Source organism: Botrytis fragariae, assembly GCF_013461495.1.
Source record: "Botrytis fragariae strain BVB16 chromosome Unknown tig00000045, whole genome shotgun sequence".
Taxonomy (NCBI): domain Eukaryota; kingdom Fungi; phylum Ascomycota; class Leotiomycetes; order Helotiales; family Sclerotiniaceae; genus Botrytis; species Botrytis fragariae.
This window is the reverse complement of record NW_023500991.1, coordinates 2,439,156-2,462,470: the sequence shown is the minus strand read 5'-3', so window position 1 is coordinate 2,462,470 and position 23,315 is coordinate 2,439,156. Positions and strand designations below refer to the sequence as shown.

The window sequence follows — 23,315 nt, the reverse complement described above, 5'->3', positions numbered from 1 at the left end:
GTGAAGATGCGATTGCCAAGATTGTTGAGTACTTTACATTGTCAATGTGAATGTCACAGTATGTGGATAACCAGAGATGGAAAGTCGCTCGGGGAAATGTTATGGGAATTGAAAAAGCCCGGCATGGGTAAATACCGAAATTGAAGCTCTTGGAAGAAAGAATTGAGGCTCTTGGAAGATAGAATTGAAGCTCTTGGAAGAAGTAATTGAGGCAATGCAAGAATATGTTGCTGGGAATTGTCAGGGTGGATATACCTCTTGTGCGGATTGAATGCATCGAGTGATGATAGCAAAATAGTATATAAGCATCTACGATGTCTTCTCTTTCAATCCATCATCAGCATCATCAGAATCAGCTTCCACATTCATTCATTCATTCATTTATTCCAAATCACCTCAATCATTAAGATCAGCAATTTAATCTAATTTATTCAAGATGTATTTCTCCAACGCAAAATTCCTTTCTATCCTCGCTGCCGCTGCAGCAGTCAAGGGAGCCCCCATTGAGGAGAGCACCATCCAAGCTCGCGCTGTAGTCCCTCACGATTCGATCAACCCATGGGGAGAAAACGTACCTGGTAACGCCTTGGGTAACACCTTGAAGAAATTCGAGCCATTCATCCACATTGCTCATGGTTGTCAACCATACAGTGCAGTTGATGGTAATGGCAACACCAGGTATGAAAACTACTTATTCCTCTCCCTTCTAATATCGCTTTACTAATACATCCTGCAGTGGTGGACTCCAAGATACTGGCAATGTCTCAGCCGGCTGCCGTGATCAGAGCAAAGGTCAAACCTATGTCCGAGGTGGCTGGTCTGGAAGTCGCTATGGTATCATGTACGCCTGGTGTAAGTGTCCCCTCCATCTCCACCCACTTATCTCACACCTTCTAACACTCCCCAGATTTCCCCAAGGATCAACCTGCAGCCGGAAACGTCGTCGGAGGTCATCGTCACGACTGGGAGCACGTCGTCGTCTGGGTCAACAACCCTACCGTCGCCAACCCCACCTTAATCGGTGCCGCCGCATCTGGCCACGGAAGTCTCAAGAAAACGACAAATCCCCAACGCCAGGGCAATAGATTGAAGGTCGAATACTATGTCTCTTTCCCAACCAACCACGAGTTGCAGTTCACCAACACCTTGGGCAGAGATTTGCCAATGATGTGGTATGACTTCTTGCCAGAAGTTAGCAAGACAGCTTTAAATAAACCCATCTTCGGAAAGGCCATTTGTCCATTCAATGACGCAAACTTCGCCAACAACCTCGTCAAGGCAGCGATCTAGAATTCTTTCTTGCTAGACAGAGTTCTGGAGAATCTGAAAGTTTGTCATGTCAGACTCTTAGTTGCATTGTTCCGGGGTTTTTTCTTTCTTTTTCTGGTTTTCTTGATGGTCTGAAGTGCGAGTACGAGTAATGAATGGGAAGGCATTGGAGAATGAGATGGGTCGGGCTCCGGTTTATGTTTTCTATTGTATCTCTTTGTTGAGTCTTAAGAAGAAGCTGTAATAAAATCGATTACTTTTGCACTAATCTTTCCAAATTCTTGACCCTGAAAGCAAAAACTGGATCATCATGTGAGCGGGAGCTTTGGCACCACGCGGGGTACGATGCTCTAAATCAACTACCGGTTAGGGCTGAGATTGACTGATAATAATGTCAATATACAAACATCTGTCAATTCGGCATTCTGTTTCAATCAGCCAATCGAAGGTGTTGAAGAGCATGAGATCAGGGGAGTCCAAGTAACCTAACTCCTCCTGCTCAAACCAGATGGCATGGTTCTGGAAGTCACACTCTCCCAGAGTAAACTAGAAGTGTTTGGGCTTTTTCTTTCATTTAGAACCACCCTTCTAGCAGTTTGTTGTGCCGTGTAAGTAGATATGTACGTGATAATATTGCGTGCATGTAGACCTCGTCTTTTTCAACCCCAGAGAAGTATTAACCATGCAACTACCACGTTTCGATCATGGCATCTAATACCAATAGAAATATCATTTTACATGACGTTAGGAGATACCAACTCATATCGCTCTCTAATCAATTTGATTGTTTGGCCGAGTCACCCATAAAACGATCAAGTTGAGATCTCGAGCCCCAGGATTAAACTATGACTTGCTTATGAAATATGCTTAGTTGGCAAAATATCTTTACCCAGCAGATGATGAAAGTCAGCAATATGCCTGTTCTTTCTCAATTCAGTCATACCATACAAAATACAAGCATTACATGCATTGTGTGTCCGACCTTGACCTAAAGCGCCAGCAAAAGTTTGCAGAGCGTTTGTCTTTTCCTTTGAACGTTATTGTTATACACAGCGGGGAAATACTATGGCAATCCCGCGAGCTTTGCTTCTCGCTTCTTCTGAAATAGACATTGATTGCTTGCGATTATGTAGTCGGACTGTAGCGCAGTCGTAGAGCTCGGCATATATTTCTTCGGCATCTAGGAACAGTAATTCTTCCACACAAAAGGCAAAATCACACAAACTCGCATCAAATCTCAGTCAGTCTTTTTTGTACTTCTGAAATGCCCAAAAGATCGAACCCTCTCAAGCCTAGTTTGCCTAAGCAACGTAGTTTAAGGTCAAATGTCAATACTCATGCTGTATATTTCATGCACTGCGATACTGAATACGAGATCTTGGTTCCGAAATGTCCAAACTGCTCACTCCCCGAATACAAGAGTTCTATCCGCCCTCGAAGATCTGCCGAATTACTTCGATAACGACCTTAATGACGGAGCCACGTTCATTTGTTTCATGAAACTGCCGCTCGATATTAGGGTTATGATTTGGCAAGCATCTTTACCTGGGCCACGGGTTGTGCTTCTTCGCCCGACCTGGATTGTGAGATGGAAAAGTTCAACGCGTTGGGGGACGCATGAAGTTATACACGTCCCAGACTGTATTTTTGAATCATCGAGCCCTATCACAACCTTGTATGTCTGTCGTGAGTCATTCAATATTGCGTCTACGAGATATACCCAGACTTTCGCTTCGCCTGAGTCACCCTTCAAAACTTCAACTTCGACGTCGACACCTTGTATATTGGTCATCGCGAAACTTTTCATCATGGGCGACCTGGGTTCGAGAATTTGAAACAATTAGCTGTATTTGCCAATTCTTTTCCGGCAACTGCTCTTGACAAGGGGTACAACGCGCAAGAGTGATGGGAGTATCAAGACCCGAGCATCCTTGAAGTGTTTCTTGATAATTACCTAGCTGCCACAGAAAGCCTTGACATACTTACACTCGTCACTCGCCGATACCCACATAATGCACATGCCTATACACCTGATAGATATGGCGATCTCTCATTCATTGATCTTCAAGATCTCGACGTTTCTCTAAATTTCTATAAAAGTCCATACGAACCAAAGCTTGAGGAGTCTTTTCAATCCACACAACAAGAATATGCTGAGCAGCTTCAAGGCTTAGCATCGATCAAATTTGATGTTTTAGAGGAATTTTGTACTGTGAAGTGTGGAGAACCAGAGTACGAGATGCCGATCATCAGAAACATGAGCGTTACAACTACGTCAACGAAAGCAAAGCTTGGACGAGCCAAAGCAGCATTCAGAGTGAAGAAGGCTGAGTATATGAAGAGTAGAAAATTGCTTGCGACATAAGGGTATGTCGAGCATTCACGAGGTTCAGTCTTTTGCCTTCTTAAAAGACGGCTTTGTGTGAGTATCAGGAGCGGAGATCATTCACGCTTTATTTCTCTCCAATTTATTGGAAATATTGCTATTCATTTCTGGTATTGGCGCTTCTCGTCTACTGTTTTGCCATGGCTATTTTGCTTTGTGACGCTTGATCTAAATGTTCAAGCTGTACGTTCAACGTTCTTTGGTTATCTTTACATCATTTTGATTGGTTCGAGCATCTGCTTTTGATGATCTGTTGTCTGAAAGTTAAGTGGCAGCAACACGTTCATAATCTTCGAATTTGTCCTCTAGGTTTTCAGCGCAAGTGTCTGTCATTGCAATTTCGGTGTGCTTATCTCAATGTATCAGGTATTCTCAAAGTCTAATGACCAGCCTGCTTTAGATTTTTGTGTTTAACAATGTGATGCATGTCAAAATCCATCAACTACAACTTCAAATATCGTTGTGGACTTCGTTGTCTAGCTCCAATTGGTCACTGAAGTAATTTGACGTCGGTATCCGTCAATTTCAATGCTCCATTCACTTAAGCGTCATTGCTACCTCATGCATATAATGGCGTTTTCTTTAACTTGATTTCCAGTAGGAGTGTGTTATACAGAGCGGGGACATGATCACGGCTTGCGCCGCAGTTTCTTTTGGTTGTATCAACACCTTTATGGCATGTCGATCATTTTACTTTTTCCAGTGAGTGCAAACACTATGTCGAACGCATAGATAGAGAAATGAATAGTTATCTCACATTTTCGATACTACTAATGCTTTTTGCCGAATTGTCAGAACAATTTTTTCCTTTTTAGTTTGGTACCGAAGAACATTTCTGAGGGGATCCTCCGTGTTGTACTCAATTTCTCTTGGTCACTCTGTCTTCCCCTCTGTTTAAACACTCCACCAAAACGAGCTGCTTTTACAAATTGAGAAGAATATATCCATAGGCACCTTCGCATCTTATTCAAGACTGTTCTTTCGTTTCGTCTCTTCTTCATTTGGTCGAGGTCCTCAAAATAAATCACATTCTACAAATTTCCTGTATGATGGCGCATAGTCAGTGTCGCGGTGTTATCCAATCTGCTAATAAGCGATCTGGACATCGATCAAACAGCTCCCCTGGTTCAGTATATTGTATTCATTGTGATACTCAACACAACCCCTCACAGCTTGAATATCCCAAGTGTGGGTAGGAATATATACCACCATCGCTTATGATCCGCAGTCATCGACCCAGGAAGTATCATGAAGTTGGACAAATAAAACCAGCCGAATCCGAGTCATTTCCGCACTTCAATGAACTACCCTTGGAGATCAGGCTTACAATATAGCGACAGGCATCTTTAGCGCCGTGTATATATCATATCCACCCCCCCCGAAAATTCCGTACTTCTCCGTTGTGTATACCAATACTGTCCGCTTGTCGGGAGTCTTACGATGCCGTACATGGTTTAAGAATTCATCAAGTCGTGCACTCATCGATCAAGCCATCGTCGAATACGAGTAGGGAGAAGGACGGAAGGAAAAGGGGTGTGAATGTATTTGGTATTCTAGTTTCTTTAGTTATAGGAACTGCGTCTGGTCTATTATTTTGAGGAAAAGCCTGGTGTATTTCTTTTACAAAAGTATTATTTGATTCTGTTTTTGTCTTTGTCTTCTTTCCTGTTCGTTTGCAAGAGATATGGGATATAACCCTGAGAATTGAACGTGTGCCTGAGATGAGTGAGCTACACCTTGCGACAAGATGGGAAGATGGTATCTATGCTACCTTTCAATATTTGAACCATTTCTCTTCTCCAGGCTCTCAGTTCGATAACACAGTACATTCCGTATTTTCATTTTTACTAGTTTTCTGCAAATCAAAAGTTTCATCACCTCTCACTCTGTCGTTTTTGCACAAATATCACGGGCTAGCGAGACACTGTGAATTGAAGCGATAGTTCTAGTCTACCATAGATTACAGTAGATCAAGGATTATGAGGGATAAAATCGAGCACTTTTTCTTTGAACGTTACAAATTTGATACCAACACTGGCAAATTCATTATCATTAACATCAAACAAAAATCTAAAAATTCTTCAGAATCCTCCTCCACAACGGCACCTTCTTCCCCACCTCACTTCCCTCTCCATCCTCTAAACTTGCAAACCCTCCCACCTCCGTAGGATCCAAATCATCTCTCCTCCCCTCATCCAGATCAATCTCTCTCAAATCCCAAATTTTTGTCCTAAACCAGATCTTATACCCCACCCAAATCAATGGAAAAAGTGCCAACAAAATATACGCATCGACAAAATCCCCCGCACTAAAAGGACTTAAAGTCGTCCACCCTTGTACTAATGCCAAAAAGATATTTGCCGCCAATCCAAAATACGCATTATACGGATACGCGAACGAAACAAACGGCAAATCAGAAATTCTCCTTCCTTGTGCTTTCCACGCCGAGCGAAAACGGATATGAATAAACGAGATGGAGCCCCAAACAAGAAACGTCGAGACACCGGAAAGATTAACGATATAATTGTAAGCGGCTCCCGCTCCGGAAGAAACATTCATCATACTCAACGCACCGAAGAGATTCGTGAAAATAATCGCGTAGATCGGAACTCCTCTTTGATCAGTGAATCTGAGAAATCTCGGCGCGTGTCCTTCCTGCGCTAGGAATAAAATTGTTCGAGAGCCTATGTAGATAGAACTATTCACTGCGCTCAAGCACGTCGCGAGAATAAACGCATTGATGAGATGAACACCTCCTTCCCACCCTGCGTTTTGTATCGCAACGGTCATGGGACTTCTGAGCGCTTTCGATCCAGCACTTGCTAAGCCCTCTGCATTCCACGGACAGGTCATTCCGAAAAATAGGGCAGAGCCCATATAGATAAAAATAATGCGCCAAAACACCTGACGAATCGCAAGAGGAACCGCATGTTTCGGGTTCCGCGTCTCAGCTGCCGCCACAGCAATCGATTCACACCCCGCGTAAAAAGTCGAGCAAAACACAAAGACCTTTGCAACTCCTCGAAACCCATCCGCAAACGCACCAGGATCATGCCAATACTGGAACCCCAACGTGTGGTCCTGACCTTTCAAACCCCCCGCCGCATAGATAATCGAGAAAATAAAAAACGCAACCAAGCCCCCAATTTCAACAGCGCGAGCCAGAATTCTGCTTCTCCAAATGCGGCTACACCTAGTAACTGAAAGGCGAGAAAGGCAAACCAGAAAATGAGAAAGTAGCCCCAGAGAGGAACTTTGTCGCTCCAGAAAATGAAAATGGAGGAGAGAGTGTTGTATTCATTTGCGAGTACGGCGGCCCAGATGATGAAATAGTTCCAACCGACGGCGACGCTGAAGGCGGGGTCGAAAAAACGTGATGTGAGAGATATGAAGGAGCCGGATGAGGGATAGAGAGTGGTGAGCTCTCCGAGGGATTGCATGATGGAGAAGGCGATGAGACCAATGACTCCGAAGCCGATGAGGAGGGATGCTGGACCGCCAGATGCGAGGGCACCACCTGCACCTACGAGGAGACCGGGTCCGATGATTCCTGGGAGTGTTGTTAGATTGATGATATGGGAGTTGGAGGGGGGTTGTAGTTACCTGCTAGTGCCATCATGCTTAAATGACGAGTCTGGAGACCTCGAGAAAGCCCACTGTTGGGGTCAATGGGAAGGGTGTCATTTCCCACATCATCGGATGTATTCTGAATACCATCTTTTCTATCTGGAAGTGACATTTTTGAATATCTCACAGATGAATGTTCTATATTCTACAATACCACAACAAAGTATATTTGGGGGCGAAAAGGTGACCGACCCCGCGTAATGTAAATCGATGAGAATTTACAAAGTAAAATTCAATTCGATTTCAGTGGTTATTGGGATATGATATATAAATATGATCACTCCACGGGATGTCTGTGGACGATTTTCACCATAATTGGATAAAAAAATGATGCCATACTAGCCCAATTTTTACAATCGCTTGAAGTAAAAATTATGGGACTAATGACTAAAATTGGAAAGGATCTTTTATATTTCGACTTATTTAACATTTTAGAAACAATGAAGGGCCGTAACATGGCCGTGATAGCGTTTGAAAAGGCGTATAAGAAATTGGACACGAGAACTACTATGCGCTATGCAGAAAGTTCTTCTAAAGTAGACAAATACGTGAAAGTCTGAACGTAGTTACATGCATCAAATAAACAGATTTGTTTTCACGTGATTATCTTTCCAGAATTCCAAACATCGTTGTGCAAATCAAAAATCTTATTTCAAGTATAAATCCACTTGGTTATTAGAAAAGGGTATATAAACTAATTTTCGGGTCTTGTAACACCTCTTCCCCTATTCACTTGAACCATTTTATCTTCACCAGCACTAACAATTCCAACATCCTTATCCCAATTAACATCGAAAACCTTAACTCCCTCGCCACCAACTGTCTTGGTAGTCTTATCTTTCCTACTTTCTCTTTCAATGATATAAACTGCTTCTCCAACAACGCCAAGTCCTTCATCTTTCGTTCCTTGTCTTGTGCTTCTAAGATCCCATACCCTACAAGTTCCGTCATGACCTGCTGATACTAATCCATAGTTGCTATCAGGATCCGCAAATATCGATGAAACGAAGTTGGTATGTCCACGAAGTGTCATGGCTTGTGTTGTAGCAGCCGAAGCTCTAGGATCAATGAGAGCGATGTGACGTGCTGTTGTACCCGCTGCTATTATTTGATGACCAATTCCTGGTAGAGCGCTTAATGAGAGTATAGGATTCAATAAAGTTCTCGTATCGACAATACTAGAAGTGGTAATATCGAGTGTTTTGATGGTATGATCTTGAGAAGCTGAATATGCAACAGTAGGATCCTGAGGGTTGAAAATGACGGCAGTTGCTGGTCCATTGTGACAATCCATGAGAGATAGAGGACCGCGTTGAGGAGTGGATGTGGAGGTTGTGATTTTGCGTCGTTTGGAAGATGGTCCAGAAATAAGACTGGTATTTACTTCAGGTGCCGAAGATTTATGTGAAGTCCAGAAACCAATTTGTCCATCTGCTGAAGCAGATAAAATGCGATTCGATGGTCCATGAACTGCGATTGAATCAATGCTACCGGTATGACCATATAATTCCATAGTTGGCTTCAATTGCGCTGAGAAGTGATCTTCCGATTCAGAATAATTCCATATCCTTATTGTGCGATCCAACCCTGCCGATGCAATTTGTCTGGCTGAGATCCATTTCGCAGCCTTTACTCCAGAGGTATGCCCCCCAACACTGGCAGGAGCAGATGTTGCAATAGCCTGACCTGACTTGTTCCAAACTCTGAGAAGTCCATCGTAAGAACCTGACAATATGCGCTCCTGTCCTTCAACAATTGAATTTTTACCCCAAGTTCCTACAGCAGAACTACCAGATAAAACATCAACACTGCTAACCCAATCATCATGCTCGAAACTTGCTTCATAAAGAGGAGGAATCAAACTTCGAACATATTGTAAGTTTAATGTGGTTTCGGAGGATAATCCATTCGCAGTAAGATATTCATCGAGGGTCGTTCGCAAGAATGTTCCGTTGATCAAAAAATCGAATGGTATCGGCGAAGAGGTATCGAGCATCGCCTCGGAATTGAGAATCTGTGAAAGTCCATATCTTCGTACATCTATTTTATCATTAGTTTTGAAAAAGACTTCAAGAAGACCTGAGAGAAACTTGGATTAAAACTTACTGGTAGGAACGAGCAATTGCTGTTTTCCTTCAGGTAGTTCAATATCTGGAGATGTGGTGCTGAAATGCACTTGAACCTGTCCTTGTGCCATGTTTGCGACAGAAAGGTGTAAATAGTTGTAGAGTTGAAAAGAATTGATGATTTCTTTGCAGGAACTTTCTTGCACATGAAGCATTTCGAGATGGATTTTTTTTCCGGCCGTGCATTGGTACCATCAATGCAGTTTGATGGTCCACGCGTGGTCGAGGCGTCGCGGGGATTTTACCAATTTGATTGGATCACGAAATGTATACTGGGTACACTTTGTCGATTAAGCATCGTTTGTGTATGCATTGATTTCATACAAGTTCCATGAGTCTGTTATACAGGATGGTATGAGCTCTTCAAGAAGGTCAACACTCATCGTCGTTTACAGCAGCATCAATGATCATTGCCAGTCAAATATTTACTACCTCTTGCGAGGCGGCAAGGGCACAGAAAGATAGGACCTCTTGCATTCACAAGCGTTGACATCAGAGCATAAGATTATTGGAGATTTTTGGAAACAGTGTAGAGGAAATGCTCAAGTCGCATCATCCATATCATATTCAATAGCTCACGCGAGTGCACTCCAACCCCGTGATTTCAAAGTTGTCGATCAGCTATGCCAATGACCTGGGTCTGAATACCCTCATGCCACAATCTTAAGCTTTCTGAATCTATTGCCAAGTGATTACAATGGAATTGTATGAACTTGTAGCTCAATTGGTGTTTTCCAACAAGATCTTGGCTAGTTATGTTGCAGAGAAATCACACGTTCACAAGCGCTGCAAAATCAGGTCTATATTCTTTCTACAACAGGATACTCACTCAATATGTTGATAAACCACCGCCCTACGAGGCCGGCAGAAAATGAACGCACAAATATATACAAAACAGCCAAACTGACGTACAAAAAATAAGCATCCCATATACACACGCAGATACATCTAAACCATAAATCAAGAAAGATCATCTTCTAGAGGCTTCTCTCCCTTCGCCTTCAACTGTGCAGAAACCTCATCGACATCTTTCCAAACTCTTAAAATATTACCACCTACAACCTTTGTAGCATCGTCGTCGCTGACTCCTTGTTTGAGAAGCTCGGCTACTAAGTCTGGAAACTTGCTTACGTCGTCTAGTCCCTTTGGTGTATCGGGGATACCGTCAAAATCACTACCGAAGCCTACGTGGCCATAGCCGATGAGATCACCGATATGCATGACATGTCTGGCTACATGTTCTAAGGTTGAGTTGTTAGGATAGAAATCTGGAAGTCCATTTGTATTGGACGAGTTTGCAACGCATGATACGAAGTCTGGCGAGAAATTGACCATGACGAGGGAATTCGTTTTCTTGACGAGTTGTAGGACATCGTCAGGTACATTTCGTGGATGAGGACATACTGCGTAGGCAGATGAATGACTGAAGATTACTGGGGCAAGACTACCCGACCAGTCGGCTTCCCAGCCGAGCACAGCACGCATCGTATCTTGACTAGTATGTGATAGATCGACAATCATCCCCAATCTATTCATCTCATGAATAAGCTGACGACCAGCGGGGGAAACACCTCCCCAGTGAGGTTTCGATTTCTCGATACCACCCTCTGGGAGCTCAACCAGTGCCGCATCTGCATAGCGATTGTGACAGTTGTGTGTCAAGGTTGCGTAGCGAACTCCAAGGTTATAATATTCGCGGAGATTAGATAGGGAGTTTCCAATTTGGTGCAGACCTTCAATGATATATGGTGATATGAGTTGGCCATTTTGGAAAGCAGTCAAGGCAGTGCTACTGTCTCCTGGAAGTGCAAAATGAGAGGGGTAGGCGGCTTGGAGACGAGCGAGAAGGTCAAGCTGCGTCAGAGTGAAGTCAACGGCTATATTAGAAAGTTAGTTCAAGATTTACAATCAATCTGAGAGATAATTAATTTGCGGAAGAAGTCGCGGAGGACGTCATTGAGAATCGTAGAACAGTATTGCATAGAGGGAGCGAGATGAAATGAGAGAAGTATAAAGAGTGCAAAGTGAATCAAAACATCGACGAAATATCACTAACAAGAGTCATAATTTGGGGTAGAAAAATCACTCCAGTTTGAGGGGCATGGAGCGAATGCACTCCAAAAAGCACCTCCATTCTTTCCCGCTTTCAATCGAGGAAGATCCACGTGATAAGCCATCCCACCATTCTCAAACTTATTGGTAAACTTGTCATCATAGATGCGATTTCTATAAGCAGATCTTATGAAGATTGCAAGATCATTGTGTCCATCTATGTTTAGTTAGTTGAAGTGGTGAAGAGGTATAACATATATGTCATCCGAGATTCCGAGATGACCATACCTATAAGTGGTGTTTCAGTCAAGATTCTATCCACTCTCTCTTCAATTGTCTTTGGTTCTTGATTTCCAAAAGGCAGATGATGATTCAATATATCGTCAACAAAGCCATCAGGTATGATTAGCATAGTAAGTATAAGCAGAGAGCACAGTCCCACAACCACTGCCATTGGATCACTGAATTGTCTCTTCCCCCGGCCATTTGTTGGTTCACAGCAGGCATTTCGACTTTCTCTTGAATCTTTGATTTCTGGCGATGATCTATCTCTTGGTAATAGAGGATCTTGTTCTGTTTGAGGCATAGTTGTACAATGGCAAGAGTCAGAGTGTAAAAGTTGATGCCGGTGACAAATGAATGAGATTCAAAGTACCTAAGTACCAACAGTCCCAAGTCAGGGTCTTGAGATAAGGAATGGAATGGGAGGAATGATCACATGATCAAGTCGAATCATATCATCCATCTTTTTACGTCAACATCTTCATTCCCCCAGTCTGTGCCAAAGTCCAGTACCCTCGCCTCGCTCGTACCTACGTATCCATATTCTCGAGCGACTCCGTACTCAGTCCCGTCAGTCCTTTCGTACATTAATTACTAGGTTGGCATGAATGCGCTAAGCCCCTTTAATGGATTACCGGAAATTCCCTGATTTAGCTATTTTTGGGAATGATTTACACCTGAGATTTAAGGTTTGCCACTGGGAGTTTTTCCATGCAAGACCCTGCACGTCAGTTAAAGTAGGAACGAAAATCCAAGGAATTGAAGTGAAGACTGGAAAAGTTTAAGTGCTTTTTAATATTTACTCGTATATTAAAATTGTGTAGGTATATACGGATATATATGGATATATATAGATATATAGCATTGAACCTATGAATAAGGAGTAATAGAGTAAATGCCATTTTATATCATCCAATATCATCCAATATCATTTCATCTTTCTATGATTTACAACTCTCTACCAAACTCCTTTTTTTCTATGCCATCTATGTCTTTGTTGACCTACTTATCATAGTCATACAATCCCCATTTCATTCAATAAACTATCCAACTGAATCATATCCAACGACTTTGGTGATAGCTTCATCCATCTCAACATTCTGAAACCCCCGGGTAAACGAGATCAACGGTCAACCTCGTTCCAAAGGGCCCTTGCACAACTAAAAATCCGCAATCCTTCCTTCTATTTCCCTGCCCAGCTTTTTCGACTTCGTCCATCATAAACTTCTCCAGTTCTCCAGCAAATCTGTCATTCGTTCAACAATCCCTATTCCTTTCTACAAGAAGGATTTTCTCTTCTTTATTTTGTCTGTCTAAAGTTCCAAACCTTTCGAGGATCAACGAATATATTAATCCCTATTATTGAAGTCACGAATCGACGATAAGAGTACATAATAATGGCGCCCAATTTTGCGGATTCCTTTTGGTCGGGAGATTATGCTGGAGGTAAGGGGCTTCCTCTTTCTGCAAAATGTGTCCATCCGTTCCTGCATTCATGTACTAATTCAACTACATCAAAATAGGTCTTGGTGTTCTATTCGGCAAACTGCAGCAAGGTGTCGCCGAAAACCAACAAGTTCTCACCATTGCGCGAATGCGAGCGGAAGCCGAAGATGTCTATGGGATGAAATTAGGAGATATTGGAGCAGCAACGGATAAAATAACAGGCGGTTTCGGGAGAGATGATGGAGCAAGTGTTAGAAAGGTATTGATATTCAGGAGATTTCTCTTCGTCTTTTCGAGGGGCTGGTTGACTGACGCAATATATAGGCATACGATGGAGTACGGACAGAAATGGAAGAAGCTGCAAAAAATCACCGCAAGATCGCACAAAGTATTCGAGACTTAGTCGTCGCCCCTTTTTCGCGCTGGTGTGATGCACACGAAAATCGAGTTCAAAATTCACAGGATGACCTCCAGGCCCGAATAAAACTTCACGACAAACAAGCAGAGCTGGTCAAGAAGTTGCGTAGTCATTACTTTAATAAGTGTCGGTTGGTTGAAGATATTGAAGAGGAAAATAAACTTGCTTTCCAGGATCCAGAAACCAGTCCGAAGGCCAAGATTCCAGAGATCAAGTTTGGCGATAAGGACGATGAAGAGGATGACCAATCTTTAGAGATTGGTGATGAAATCTACAACTCGGAACAAGTCAAGAAGATTTTGACACACCTTTTACAAACAATCAAATTGGCCGATACAAAAGTTCCAATCTTGGGCACATATCAAAATACAACATGTGGTGCAGATATAGTGGAATACTTTCAGAAATTCATGGGAGCAACAAGTGTCAGTCACGCTGAACGTATTGGACAGGATTTGGTATCGCATGGCTTTCTACGATTGATTGGAAATGTTGGAAATGTTTTCGCAAATAGTTCCAAGATGTTTTACCAATGGCGACCAAAGGGCTTCCAATTGACAGGAATCCCCGAAAAGAAGCCCCAAGTTGGCCGCACTTTCTCTATCGCATCTAATTCCGATTTCGTAGATTCTCCTGTTGTTGGATCGGTCTCCGAATATTTAGCGGGCTGGAATCCTCTGAACAATCAACATCCAAACGAAACACCAGGCGATCGTCTTCGTAGGGAAGCCGCAGAAGCAGATGAGAGGTACAAGCAAGGTGTTAGAAAATTGGATCATTTGCGATGTCAATTGGAGGAGGCTATCTTCGAGCATTTGAGATATCTGGAACGTTGTGAGCTTGACAGACTCAAGGCTATCAAGACCATTATTCTCGACTTTTCCGGAACTATTAGCAATGTTATTCCTAGCTTGCAATCAACAGTCGATAAGATGATGCTTTACCAAGAAACTGTACAACCTCTTGGAGATTTGCGATATCTTCTCGAAAACTATCGCACTGGTGGTTTTGCGCCAAAGGTTATCGTTTACGAGAATTATTACAACTCTGCGGATGAACAAACTTTCGGTGTTGATCTGGAAGCTCGGGCTCGTGGAGACAGAAAGAGGGTACCAGTCATCATTACCACTATTCTCACCTTCCTTGATAACAGATATCCTGATCTTGAAGGCGATCCAGCTAGGAGAAGTGTTTGGTTGGTTGATGTTCCCCTTCATCAAACTCACCGAGTACGAGATGTTCTCAATACTGGGAAACCATTTCCTATTGAAACTTTGGAGCCATATGAAATTCCTATTATTGCAAGCGTTCTTAAACTGTATTTACTGGAATTACCAGGTAAGCCCAGCCCTGCTGATCATTTCATGAAATTTCTCAACTAACTCTTGGTCATAGATTCTTTAGTGTCATCTCATGTTTACGAAATTATGAAAACGATCTATTCAACGCCAGCATCCGAATCTACCGACTCAGCCCGAATTTCAGTTCTACAAAATACCCTCAGTCAACTTAGGTTGGCCAACATTGCTACCTTGGATGCCCTCATGACCCATTTTACTAGACTAATTGAACTTACTTCCGCTGATGAGACTTATATTTCCGAACTCGCAACTATCCTCGCTCCATGCATCCTTCGACCAAAGACTGAAACCTCAATGACCATGGAAGAGAAGTATTCATACCGTCTGATTCGCGATCTCTTTGCTCACAAAGACGCTATCTTCTCTGAACTTAAGCGAGCTTCATCACTCAATTCTGCGTCAAATATTGATACCAGAAGACCTAGAGCCATTAGCACCGATGAAAGCAACAGACGAGCCAACATGGAGGCTAGACAAAAGGCAATCATTGCAGCTGGTGGAGCAAGAAGTCGCGCCACTAGTCCTGCACCAGGTCCACGTGGTCACCGTAGAGATAGAAGTTCAGGACCACCAGCAGCTGAGACTCGATTCCCGGTACAAACATCACCCACAGCTACAACTGATTCAACTAGAAACTCCCGAGGAAGTGTGAGACAAAGTCTCGAAGTTCCATCGTCAGCCGAAGCTAGTCCAGTTGTCGAACCAAAATCCTCTCCTTTGTCACCATTGGCCAATGGAGCAGAAGCTAGCACCCCCAGTATTACAAGTGCTACATATATGCCTGGATCTGGAGATGGAATAGAGGAACCCACTGTAGAAAAGAAGACTAGTCTTTCAAATGTGTCTAGTCTTCCAAATGTGGAAAAGAGAAACAGTTTAGGGCGAAGCGGTCAAGTTTCGAGGAATAGCATAGGAAGAAAACCTTATGGAAATGTTGCAAGAATGAGCAAAAATTTCGATATGGTAGCAGCGGGTAACAGAGATAGTGTAGGAAGTATTGGCGAAGTGCCAGAACCTGCTGCGGAACAAAAGGTTGGGGTTAGTCTTGAGGACAAACCTATGGATGATTAGAAATGGAGACTTTGAAAGGGAGGTACGAGAAATGGAGGAAGGGAAGGAAGGATGGAAGGATGGATGGAAGGATGGATGAGCACAAGCATGAATGTTAAATGAAAGAAAATCATGTACGATAATACGGTATTATATTTGCGACTGGCTTATTCTTTGCCGATAAAGCGAAGCGGGATGGTCTTTTGATACCCTTCCCTTAAGAGGTTGTTTTTTTATCGATATGTTTTGGCGAGATAAATAGGAAAGAATGTGTTTATGAATATATATGTGTTTTGAATTGTGTGGTTGAATGCGTATGACTGTGATAAGTGTGATGGGAGGTTTTTATTTCTCGAATTCTTCGGCTAATAAGTTTCTTACCCCTAACTTCACTCCACTCTTCATTTGATTTGCTTCACTTTACTTAATTTCATGTCATTGTCTCGAGCGGGAAGACTAGCGTTGAAACTTTGAACGCACATTTGGGAATTTGGTAACTATTTATTTTATATTTCAAGATCGTTAATTTTGAACCTCTCGTCCATCGTCTACAATCAATTATCAAACCTCTATCCTCAACCAAACAATCCAGCACATTCGAATCAACAATTACGCCAATACAATCAGCAAATTGCTCATTTCTCAATAGCAAATTGCAATTACGATCTGGCAATGTCGTCCCAATTCTCACGGGACACATTCATATATACGGCAAAAACAGCTCTGGATAATTTATCTGAGAGGTGGGAGGAAAGCTCTGCGAAAGCAGAGCGAGATGAAGAGATCTTTGGCAAAGCGGTGATTGAGATTGGGAAGGTGGAGATCTCGGGGGAAATGAGGAGGGAGATTTGCGAGGTGTTTTTGTGTTGTTGTGTTTTATTTTAATCTTTGTCTTTGCCTTTGCTGTGGGTTGCTTGGGGTTTATTCCGAGGGATTTTTGTGCTGAGAGTTCTTATTCTTCTTGATTATTTTGTTCTGGGTGATCTTTCATACCCATGTTTCTTTTCGAATTGTTATGAGGATTCATACTAATGTGTTTTGAATCTTTAGGGGAAGACAAATTGTCGAAAAGCAAGAACAAGAACAAGAAGTACAAAGTGAGGTGGATGGCAATGCGCATGGCGATGCGATTGCACATCTAGTCCGAGGAGAGAGCAATTTGCATGTCGAAGCAAATGCTCCAACAAAACAAGAAATTCGCAACTTGCATATCGAAGCAGTAGCTTCGACAACAAGATTTTCAGCTAAAGAACAACATTCGGCAACAAAACAAAGTCTCGAGCCAGTATCAGCTCACAACAACACCTCCCCAGCAAAATCAACATTATTCTCGGCAAATCACACACTAAATGGTGTATCATCTGGCCTGTGTATAGAGCAAAGTTCGAGAGGTTAGCTATGCCGCAGGAATTGCAACATGTTGGACAATTTCTGCGCTGGCTGCAGGGGCAGAAATATCTTCCGAAGTGTGAGAATTTCTGTGACAGGTATCAGCAATTTAGCAAGGTGTATCTAAGAGAGGGGGAGGTGGGAGCAAGCTTCAAGCGTGTGCGTGGAGATGAAGAGGATGGGGAGGAAATGGGAAGAGATGGTAAGAGAAGCAATTTGTGAGGAGGGGTTGGAAGCACGCAATAGAATTCAATGTAAAAAGAAGAGATTTATATATAGCAAGTTAGTCAAAGTGCGTTATATAGCAAGGTTTCGTTGGCGAGTTAGTGCAATGAAGATCTTAAAGAACATATCCAACCATAAAACACCATGATAAAGAAGAAGCTTTGATGAATGAATGTATAGTTGGGATTGTGCTGTTTGTCATGTATGCGTGATCATGTGTTGAGCTGTGTGTGCTATGGGACTGCAAATTTGACTTAATGGCCATATGATGATTAGTTATATGATATTATTTGATCCGATAGAATCTGGAATTCTCTACAAGATTGTTGATACAATTAGAAATATTCATTATCATCTTTGATATAACAGTTGATAGAGAAAATAGTGGTTGATCGACATGATCCGATGGTGTAATATGATCTGACGACCATTTCACAACCTTAGTGTGTGTTATCAACTGATAATGAATACTGTTTGATAATTTCCTTGTGAGGTATGATATCAAGACGATAAGTTCAACACCTTTTGCACTTTCAGTTACTCGTACCTTCCAAAAGCGAAGCGTTGTGACAGGAGTGAAGATGCACGTTGTTGCATATCTTGCGTGCACCTTATAACCACTAAATCTCACACAATCAATACCACAATATGAAGCATACCATTGGAATTTCAAAGCCACCGCCGAAGCTTTATCAGCAGGAAGGATGACTGATAAGTATTTCTTCGGACTGTGGTTGGTTATGTACTTTCGTAGTGCTGACCGGATAAAATACCCTGGTGCGACAAGCGACATGCTTACTTATATTTATCTCCTTTTCAGAAGAACCTCTATTCTACCCATCACATCGTTATCTTCATGAAAAAGTATTTCGCTATGGCAAGCAACAGGTATCAATACAAGCCATTGACTGAACATGATTCGATTCGGCTTCTGGGTTTATCACCTTCTGTTGATACAACAGCTGATATACATTGCGCCTTATTGACAACCACGTTAGGCAAATGGGATAACGATACGTTTAATGGATATACAGCCCTATCTTATGTTTGGGGTGACCCGGAAAAGAAGAAAGTGATATACATCGGCCACGAAGTTATTGGGATCACAGTTAACCTGGATTCCGCCCTGCGTGATATCCGTGACCCTTTGATGAAACAATATTTATGGATAGACGCGATCTGTATTGACCAGGCGAATTCTTCCGAGAAGAGTAAGCAAGTGATACAAATGGCAAAAATTTATCAGATCGCTCGAAACACAATTATTTATCTTGGGGAGTCTACCGAATCATCGACACTGCTTCTGGGAGCAATTTCACGTTTCTGCAAACAGAAGCCAGGCCATGTAAGGTCAAAAGGGTTGTCAGATTTTTTGTTCAACGACACTGCTGCTCATACGGAAGAGCATAATGAAAAGGCGTGGAAACTCGTCTTGGAACTATTGGAGCGACCTTGGTTCACCAGAGTCTGGGTATTTCAAGAGTTGCTCTTTTCAGTGGACCCATGGGTGCAGTGTGGACGACACCGTGTCAGTTGGGGACACCTTTCCCAGGTCACCAAAGCAATAGCGATTTTCTTCGCTGCCTTCGAACAACCGGAGGCATACCGTGTATTTGCTGCGATGAATAAAGAACGAAGCAATTTCAATTCAATTAGAAGACCCTCCAAGACTTTGGCAGAGAATCTGATCAGCTTTTTGACGGTCAGAAGGGGACTGGGAGCTTCTGATCCTCGCGATATGGTCTTTGCACACAAAGGTATCGTGCAGGCCTCGCCATATCAGAATTACCTTGAGGCAGAGGATATAGCGATTGATTATTCCAAGAGCGTAGAGAAAGTCTTCGCAGATTTAGCTTGCCACTGCTTGAAGACATTTCCAGATCACAGCAGATTGGAGATTTTGTCATATAAAGAAAACCACAATGATTGGCGGGCTAAGGAGAACGAACTCGAGGTACCTTCATGGGTACCTAACTGGACAGTGAAAGGGTTTCCGCATCCTTACCGACGTCTACGAGAAATGGAACATATGTGGGGCAGCACTGTGCCCCCTATTCTGTCTGAAGTACAAGTGCACACTTCCCCGACTTTATATACGTGGATGAATACGTCTCTCGTATGCTCTGGCTGGCGGGCAGGCAACATTACAAAGGTTTCTAGTGCTATCACTCTAGTTCAAGCTGGCTGGAAGTTACCAAAAGAATATCTTTTTCGTCTATTTTTAGGAGGAAATTCACGCCAAAAGATCTGGATTCATGCACTGACTGAATTGTATCGCCACTGGTGTGATGTCTTAGGACCGCTTTATAGTGATGCCAACATCATGAAATCAAACTCCGATGACTCTGCATCGAGTCGTCCACAACTACTCATTGATTTGTTCAAAGCGCAATCACAGAGTCTTAGAATGAAAAGAATTGACGAAATTGCCCAGACTCTTTCTCCATACGAAATACTTCCAACGATGGTTAACGGATTCTTCCAGAGAAACTGGGGGAATGCGAGCCTGTTCGCTTCTACCATGAGTGTTATCATATGGGCCCATGCCGTTATTTTTGAACATGGAAAAGCTGAAACTGCCTTTTCAGAGGTCCTTTACGACAGAAGGTTTGCCACACTCGAAGATGGAACTCTAGTTTTAGTGCCAGTGACAGCTATGATAGGAGATGTTGTTTGCTGGCTAAGTCCCGATCTAACCACTCCTTTTGTTCTTCGGGAAAAAGCTGGGCCACCTGCAATTTCAGAAAACACGATTAAAGATCTTGGTCTCCCACTTTTGAGAGATTCTGAGCCTGCATATTCAGAATATGCCTTTGTGGGCGAATGTCACATCGACACTTCGATCTACAGCCACGGTCAGGAATCAACTCGGTTAAATATCACAATACCTCGATCAACTATCACAAAACCTCGATCAACTAACCTTGACACAAAACCTCGCTCAACACAAAACGATTATTTCGGACAGAACCCTGGTCTTAGCAACCACCATAAGCTTGAGACGTTTCTCATAAGCTAATCGATCAATCTGATTGTTTTGGGAAGAATACATCAATAATAAATACCATTGTGCAATCTCACGCTGGGTATAATTCTGGATGCCTCCGTTGAAGGGTTCTATCTAATTCTAAGGCAAAATGGTGAAGATGTATACGCAGTAAGCAGATTTAGCACGGGTGCAACGTTGATGATCAAATTAAACTCGCGAATTGCGACTATCGTGCTACAAACTTCATAGCCGAAACCTGTGCAAAGGTACGTATTTCGTGCACTTAGTCAATCAAATTCACTCCGGAGTTGAGAGGGCAGAGATTAAAAGAAATGTGGGGTGAGTTTAGTGGACATATCGCCTTTTCGCTTGGAATAACAGTGGCAATGCACTACACTATGGATAAAAACACCTCTCATCACTGATTCATGTCTGTGCAGATATTGATCGAACGCCTTTTAGTAGGCCAAGAAGTTACCAAACGGTTTACTAATCCACAATTGAAATAATACATCAACTTCCATCTAGACTACATCGCGATACTCTCATTAATTGCAAGTGAATTGAGATTTACCGAGGGTCGGTCATTAAGCGGAAGCGAGAATAGAGAAACGACTATACCGTTGATTAGTTTCGTCATACTTGCAATACAGCTAGGTGAATAACCCCCACTTTCAGGTGAATGACTCCAAATTAGCAATTTTGACTAGCTCAGGGGCATGTAGTCTTAAAGGTTCCCGACCAGCTTCCGAACAGCTTCTGGAAACAACCATCCTCTACAACTGAAAATAACTACCTCCTACTACCAAACCTCAAACATGGCAACCTCAAAACCCCCTCGGAAAATCCTTTTCCTGACAAATAGCGAGTATGGCCAAAGTAACGTGGTATTCGCAACCGCCTATGAACTTATCCTCAACAACGTAGAAGTTCACATCGCCTCCTTTGAAGCCCCCGCTATTGCGAAAGAAGTCTCTGATATCATCGATTATGGAAACTTTCGTTCCCCCATTCGAACTCGCGTCGATGAATTAAATGCTGGTGATTATGGCCCAATCCCACCTGGCAGTATCAAAGCAGTTTTCCATCCGATAGATAGTCCGGGAATGGTTGAAAAACTCGCGTTAGTTGCGCCGGATCAGGAAGCTATGCGTCATGGGGTTGGATTTCGTGAGGCGTGGAGAATCTATGCGAAGATTCCGAGTGTTTTATCTTCTTATACTCCTGATGAGTATGTGAAGGGTGTTCAATCTTGTGTTGAGATTGTTGAGAAGGTTAATCCGGATGGAATTGTGGTGGAAAAACTTTGTGCGCAGGGTTTTGATGCTTGTGCTATTCTGGGAAAGAAAACTATGAGTATTACTCCAAATAGTTTTAAGGATACATTAGCTCAAGCTCAACCGAATGCATTTGCACTATGGGGTATAGCTGCGTAAGTCTATCCTCCTTCCTTCGTGATCTACCATCTAACATTTTTGATTAGTGATTGTTCTGGCTATAACTTTCCACTTCCATGGTATCTCGTTCCATTGAACATCATCCTCATGATTCGCCTCATTGTCATTGTCGTCACATCTCCAAACATCAAAGCTATCGAAGCTGGGCGCAAAAAAGCAAATATTCCAGGCCAATATCCATTCTTTGTTCCATACTCCAAAGATGTTCATTACTTGCTTCCTACAGGACGAGAGTTCGATCTCAAACTCCCACACATTCCAGAAAATGTAACGACCTGTGGACCCCTCACCATACCCTCCTACCTACTTCGTCAAACCGACCCAGAACTTTTAAAATGGCTAGAGAAAAAACCTACTATCCTTATCAATCTCGGATCACATGTATACGGAAGTAAAGACTTCAACCGCAACATCGCCACCGGAATCCGCATCCTCCTCTCAAGAAACCCCTCCATCCAAGTCCTCTGGAAACTCAAGCCCACATCCATAGGACCCGATCCCAACATTACCGAAATCCTCGCACCAATCGCCTCGCAAGTAAAACTGGTACCTTGGCTCAAAGCAGAACCAATATCTATACTTCGCTCAGGTCACATCATCGCATCTGTTCATCACGGCGGCGCGAATTCGTATTACGAGAGTGTTGAGACTGGGACTCCGCAATTAGTATTGCCTTGTTGGTTCGATACGTATGATTATACGGAGAAGGTAGAGTTTTTCGGTATTGGTGTATGGGCAAGTAAGGGGTGTGCACCGGGTGTTGAGGGAGAGGAATTAGGAAAGGCGTTGATTGGAGTTACGGAGGATAATTCTATTAGGCAGAAAGCAAAGGAAATGGGAGAGCTGGTTAGTAAAAAGTATGGAGGTCGAAAAGATGCTGCGAGAAAGATATTGGAGTTGGTTGAGGGAGAATTTGGTTTGCAGACGAAGTTGTGATATATTCGGTCGGAAACTAATCCGAGCAGTCCTGGAGACTGGATAGGATAGGTGGAGGGAAGGGAACGAAGATGTGTACTCAAGAATCTATAGCTACCATGTTTGTGTTCGCGCCGAATGCTATGTACGGTACTATATGATCTTGCAAATGAAGGCGGGTTCCTTAAGAGATATTTTGGATTTTGAATTTGATTGTAAAATATTTAGGATACCAAAAGCAAGATTTACAGAAATAGTCCGATCGTTCATTCATAAGCAATATACTTCTCTTCTATCCATAGTTGCAGTGCAAGCCGCCGCAA

The 23,315-nt window shown here is 42.7% G+C and overlaps 9 protein-coding genes across 9 annotated transcripts; 6 read left to right on the top strand and 3 right to left on the bottom strand.

The window, feature by feature from the left end:
* Nucleotides 1–436: 436 nt before the first annotated feature.
* Bfra_003940 (putative necrosis and ethylene inducing peptide 1 precursor protein) lies at nucleotides 437–1,290 on the top strand (the record flags this gene model as incomplete). The annotated part of the gene is made up of 3 exons (XM_037334345.1): nucleotides 437–678; nucleotides 737–852; nucleotides 908–1,290. 3 exons carry the CDS (start codon nucleotides 437–439, stop codon nucleotides 1,288–1,290), a joined length of 741 nt encoding a protein of 246 aa, XP_037194432.1.
* Nucleotides 1,291–2,606: 1,316 nt separating this feature from the next.
* On the top strand, nucleotides 2,607–3,634 carry Bfra_003939 (uncharacterized protein; the record flags this gene model as incomplete). The annotated part of the gene is made up of 2 exons (XM_037334344.1): nucleotides 2,607–3,090; nucleotides 3,228–3,634. The coding sequence occupies 2 exons, from the start codon at nucleotides 2,607–2,609 to the stop codon at nucleotides 3,632–3,634; spliced, it is 891 nt and encodes a 296-aa protein (XP_037194431.1).
* A 2,091-nt stretch (nucleotides 3,635–5,725) lies between these two features.
* On the bottom strand, nucleotides 5,726–7,394 carry Bfra_003938 (putative general amino acid permease agp3 protein; the record flags this gene model as incomplete). Its single annotated transcript, XM_037334343.1, has 3 exons — nucleotides 5,726–6,741; nucleotides 6,786–7,205; nucleotides 7,259–7,394. 3 exons carry the CDS (start codon nucleotides 7,392–7,394, stop codon nucleotides 5,726–5,728), a joined length of 1,572 nt encoding a protein of 523 aa, XP_037194430.1.
* Nucleotides 7,395–7,976: 582 nt separating this feature from the next.
* Nucleotides 7,977–9,479, bottom strand: Bfra_003937 (putative microtubule associated protein; the record flags this gene model as incomplete). Its single annotated transcript, XM_037334342.1, has 2 exons — nucleotides 7,977–9,322; nucleotides 9,389–9,479. The coding sequence occupies 2 exons, from the start codon at nucleotides 9,477–9,479 to the stop codon at nucleotides 7,977–7,979; spliced, it is 1,437 nt and encodes a 478-aa protein (XP_037194429.1).
* An 889-nt stretch (nucleotides 9,480–10,368) lies between these two features.
* On the bottom strand, nucleotides 10,369–12,046 carry Bfra_003936 (putative membrane dipeptidase protein; the record flags this gene model as incomplete). The annotated part of the gene is made up of 3 exons (XM_037334341.1): nucleotides 10,369–11,285; nucleotides 11,465–11,677; nucleotides 11,749–12,046. The coding sequence occupies 3 exons, from the start codon at nucleotides 12,044–12,046 to the stop codon at nucleotides 10,369–10,371; spliced, it is 1,428 nt and encodes a 475-aa protein (XP_037194428.1).
* Nucleotides 12,047–13,139: 1,093 nt separating this feature from the next.
* On the top strand, nucleotides 13,140–16,038 carry Bfra_003935 (putative rho-gtpase-activating protein; the record flags this gene model as incomplete). The annotated part of the gene is made up of 4 exons (XM_037334340.1): nucleotides 13,140–13,188; nucleotides 13,266–13,447; nucleotides 13,513–14,944; nucleotides 15,002–16,038. The coding sequence occupies 4 exons, from the start codon at nucleotides 13,140–13,142 to the stop codon at nucleotides 16,036–16,038; spliced, it is 2,700 nt and encodes an 899-aa protein (XP_037194427.1).
* Nucleotides 16,039–16,689: 651 nt separating this feature from the next.
* On the top strand, nucleotides 16,690–17,413 carry Bfra_003934ia (uncharacterized protein; the record flags this gene model as incomplete). Its single annotated transcript, XM_037334339.1, has 2 exons — nucleotides 16,690–16,880; nucleotides 17,068–17,413. 2 exons carry the CDS (start codon nucleotides 16,690–16,692, stop codon nucleotides 17,411–17,413), a joined length of 537 nt encoding a protein of 178 aa, XP_037194426.1.
* A 1,092-nt stretch (nucleotides 17,414–18,505) lies between these two features.
* On the top strand, nucleotides 18,506–20,650 carry Bfra_003933 (uncharacterized protein; the record flags this gene model as incomplete). The annotated part of the gene is made up of 1 exon (XM_037334338.1): nucleotides 18,506–20,650. One exon carries the CDS (start codon nucleotides 18,506–18,508, stop codon nucleotides 20,648–20,650), a length of 2,145 nt encoding a protein of 714 aa, XP_037194425.1.
* A 788-nt stretch (nucleotides 20,651–21,438) lies between these two features.
* On the top strand, nucleotides 21,439–23,013 carry Bfra_003932 (putative udp-glucoronosyl and udp-glucosyl transferase family protein; the record flags this gene model as incomplete). Its single annotated transcript, XM_037334337.1, has 2 exons — nucleotides 21,439–22,052; nucleotides 22,104–23,013. The coding sequence occupies 2 exons, from the start codon at nucleotides 21,439–21,441 to the stop codon at nucleotides 23,011–23,013; spliced, it is 1,524 nt and encodes a 507-aa protein (XP_037194424.1).
* Between the last annotated feature and the right edge of the window lie 302 nt (nucleotides 23,014–23,315).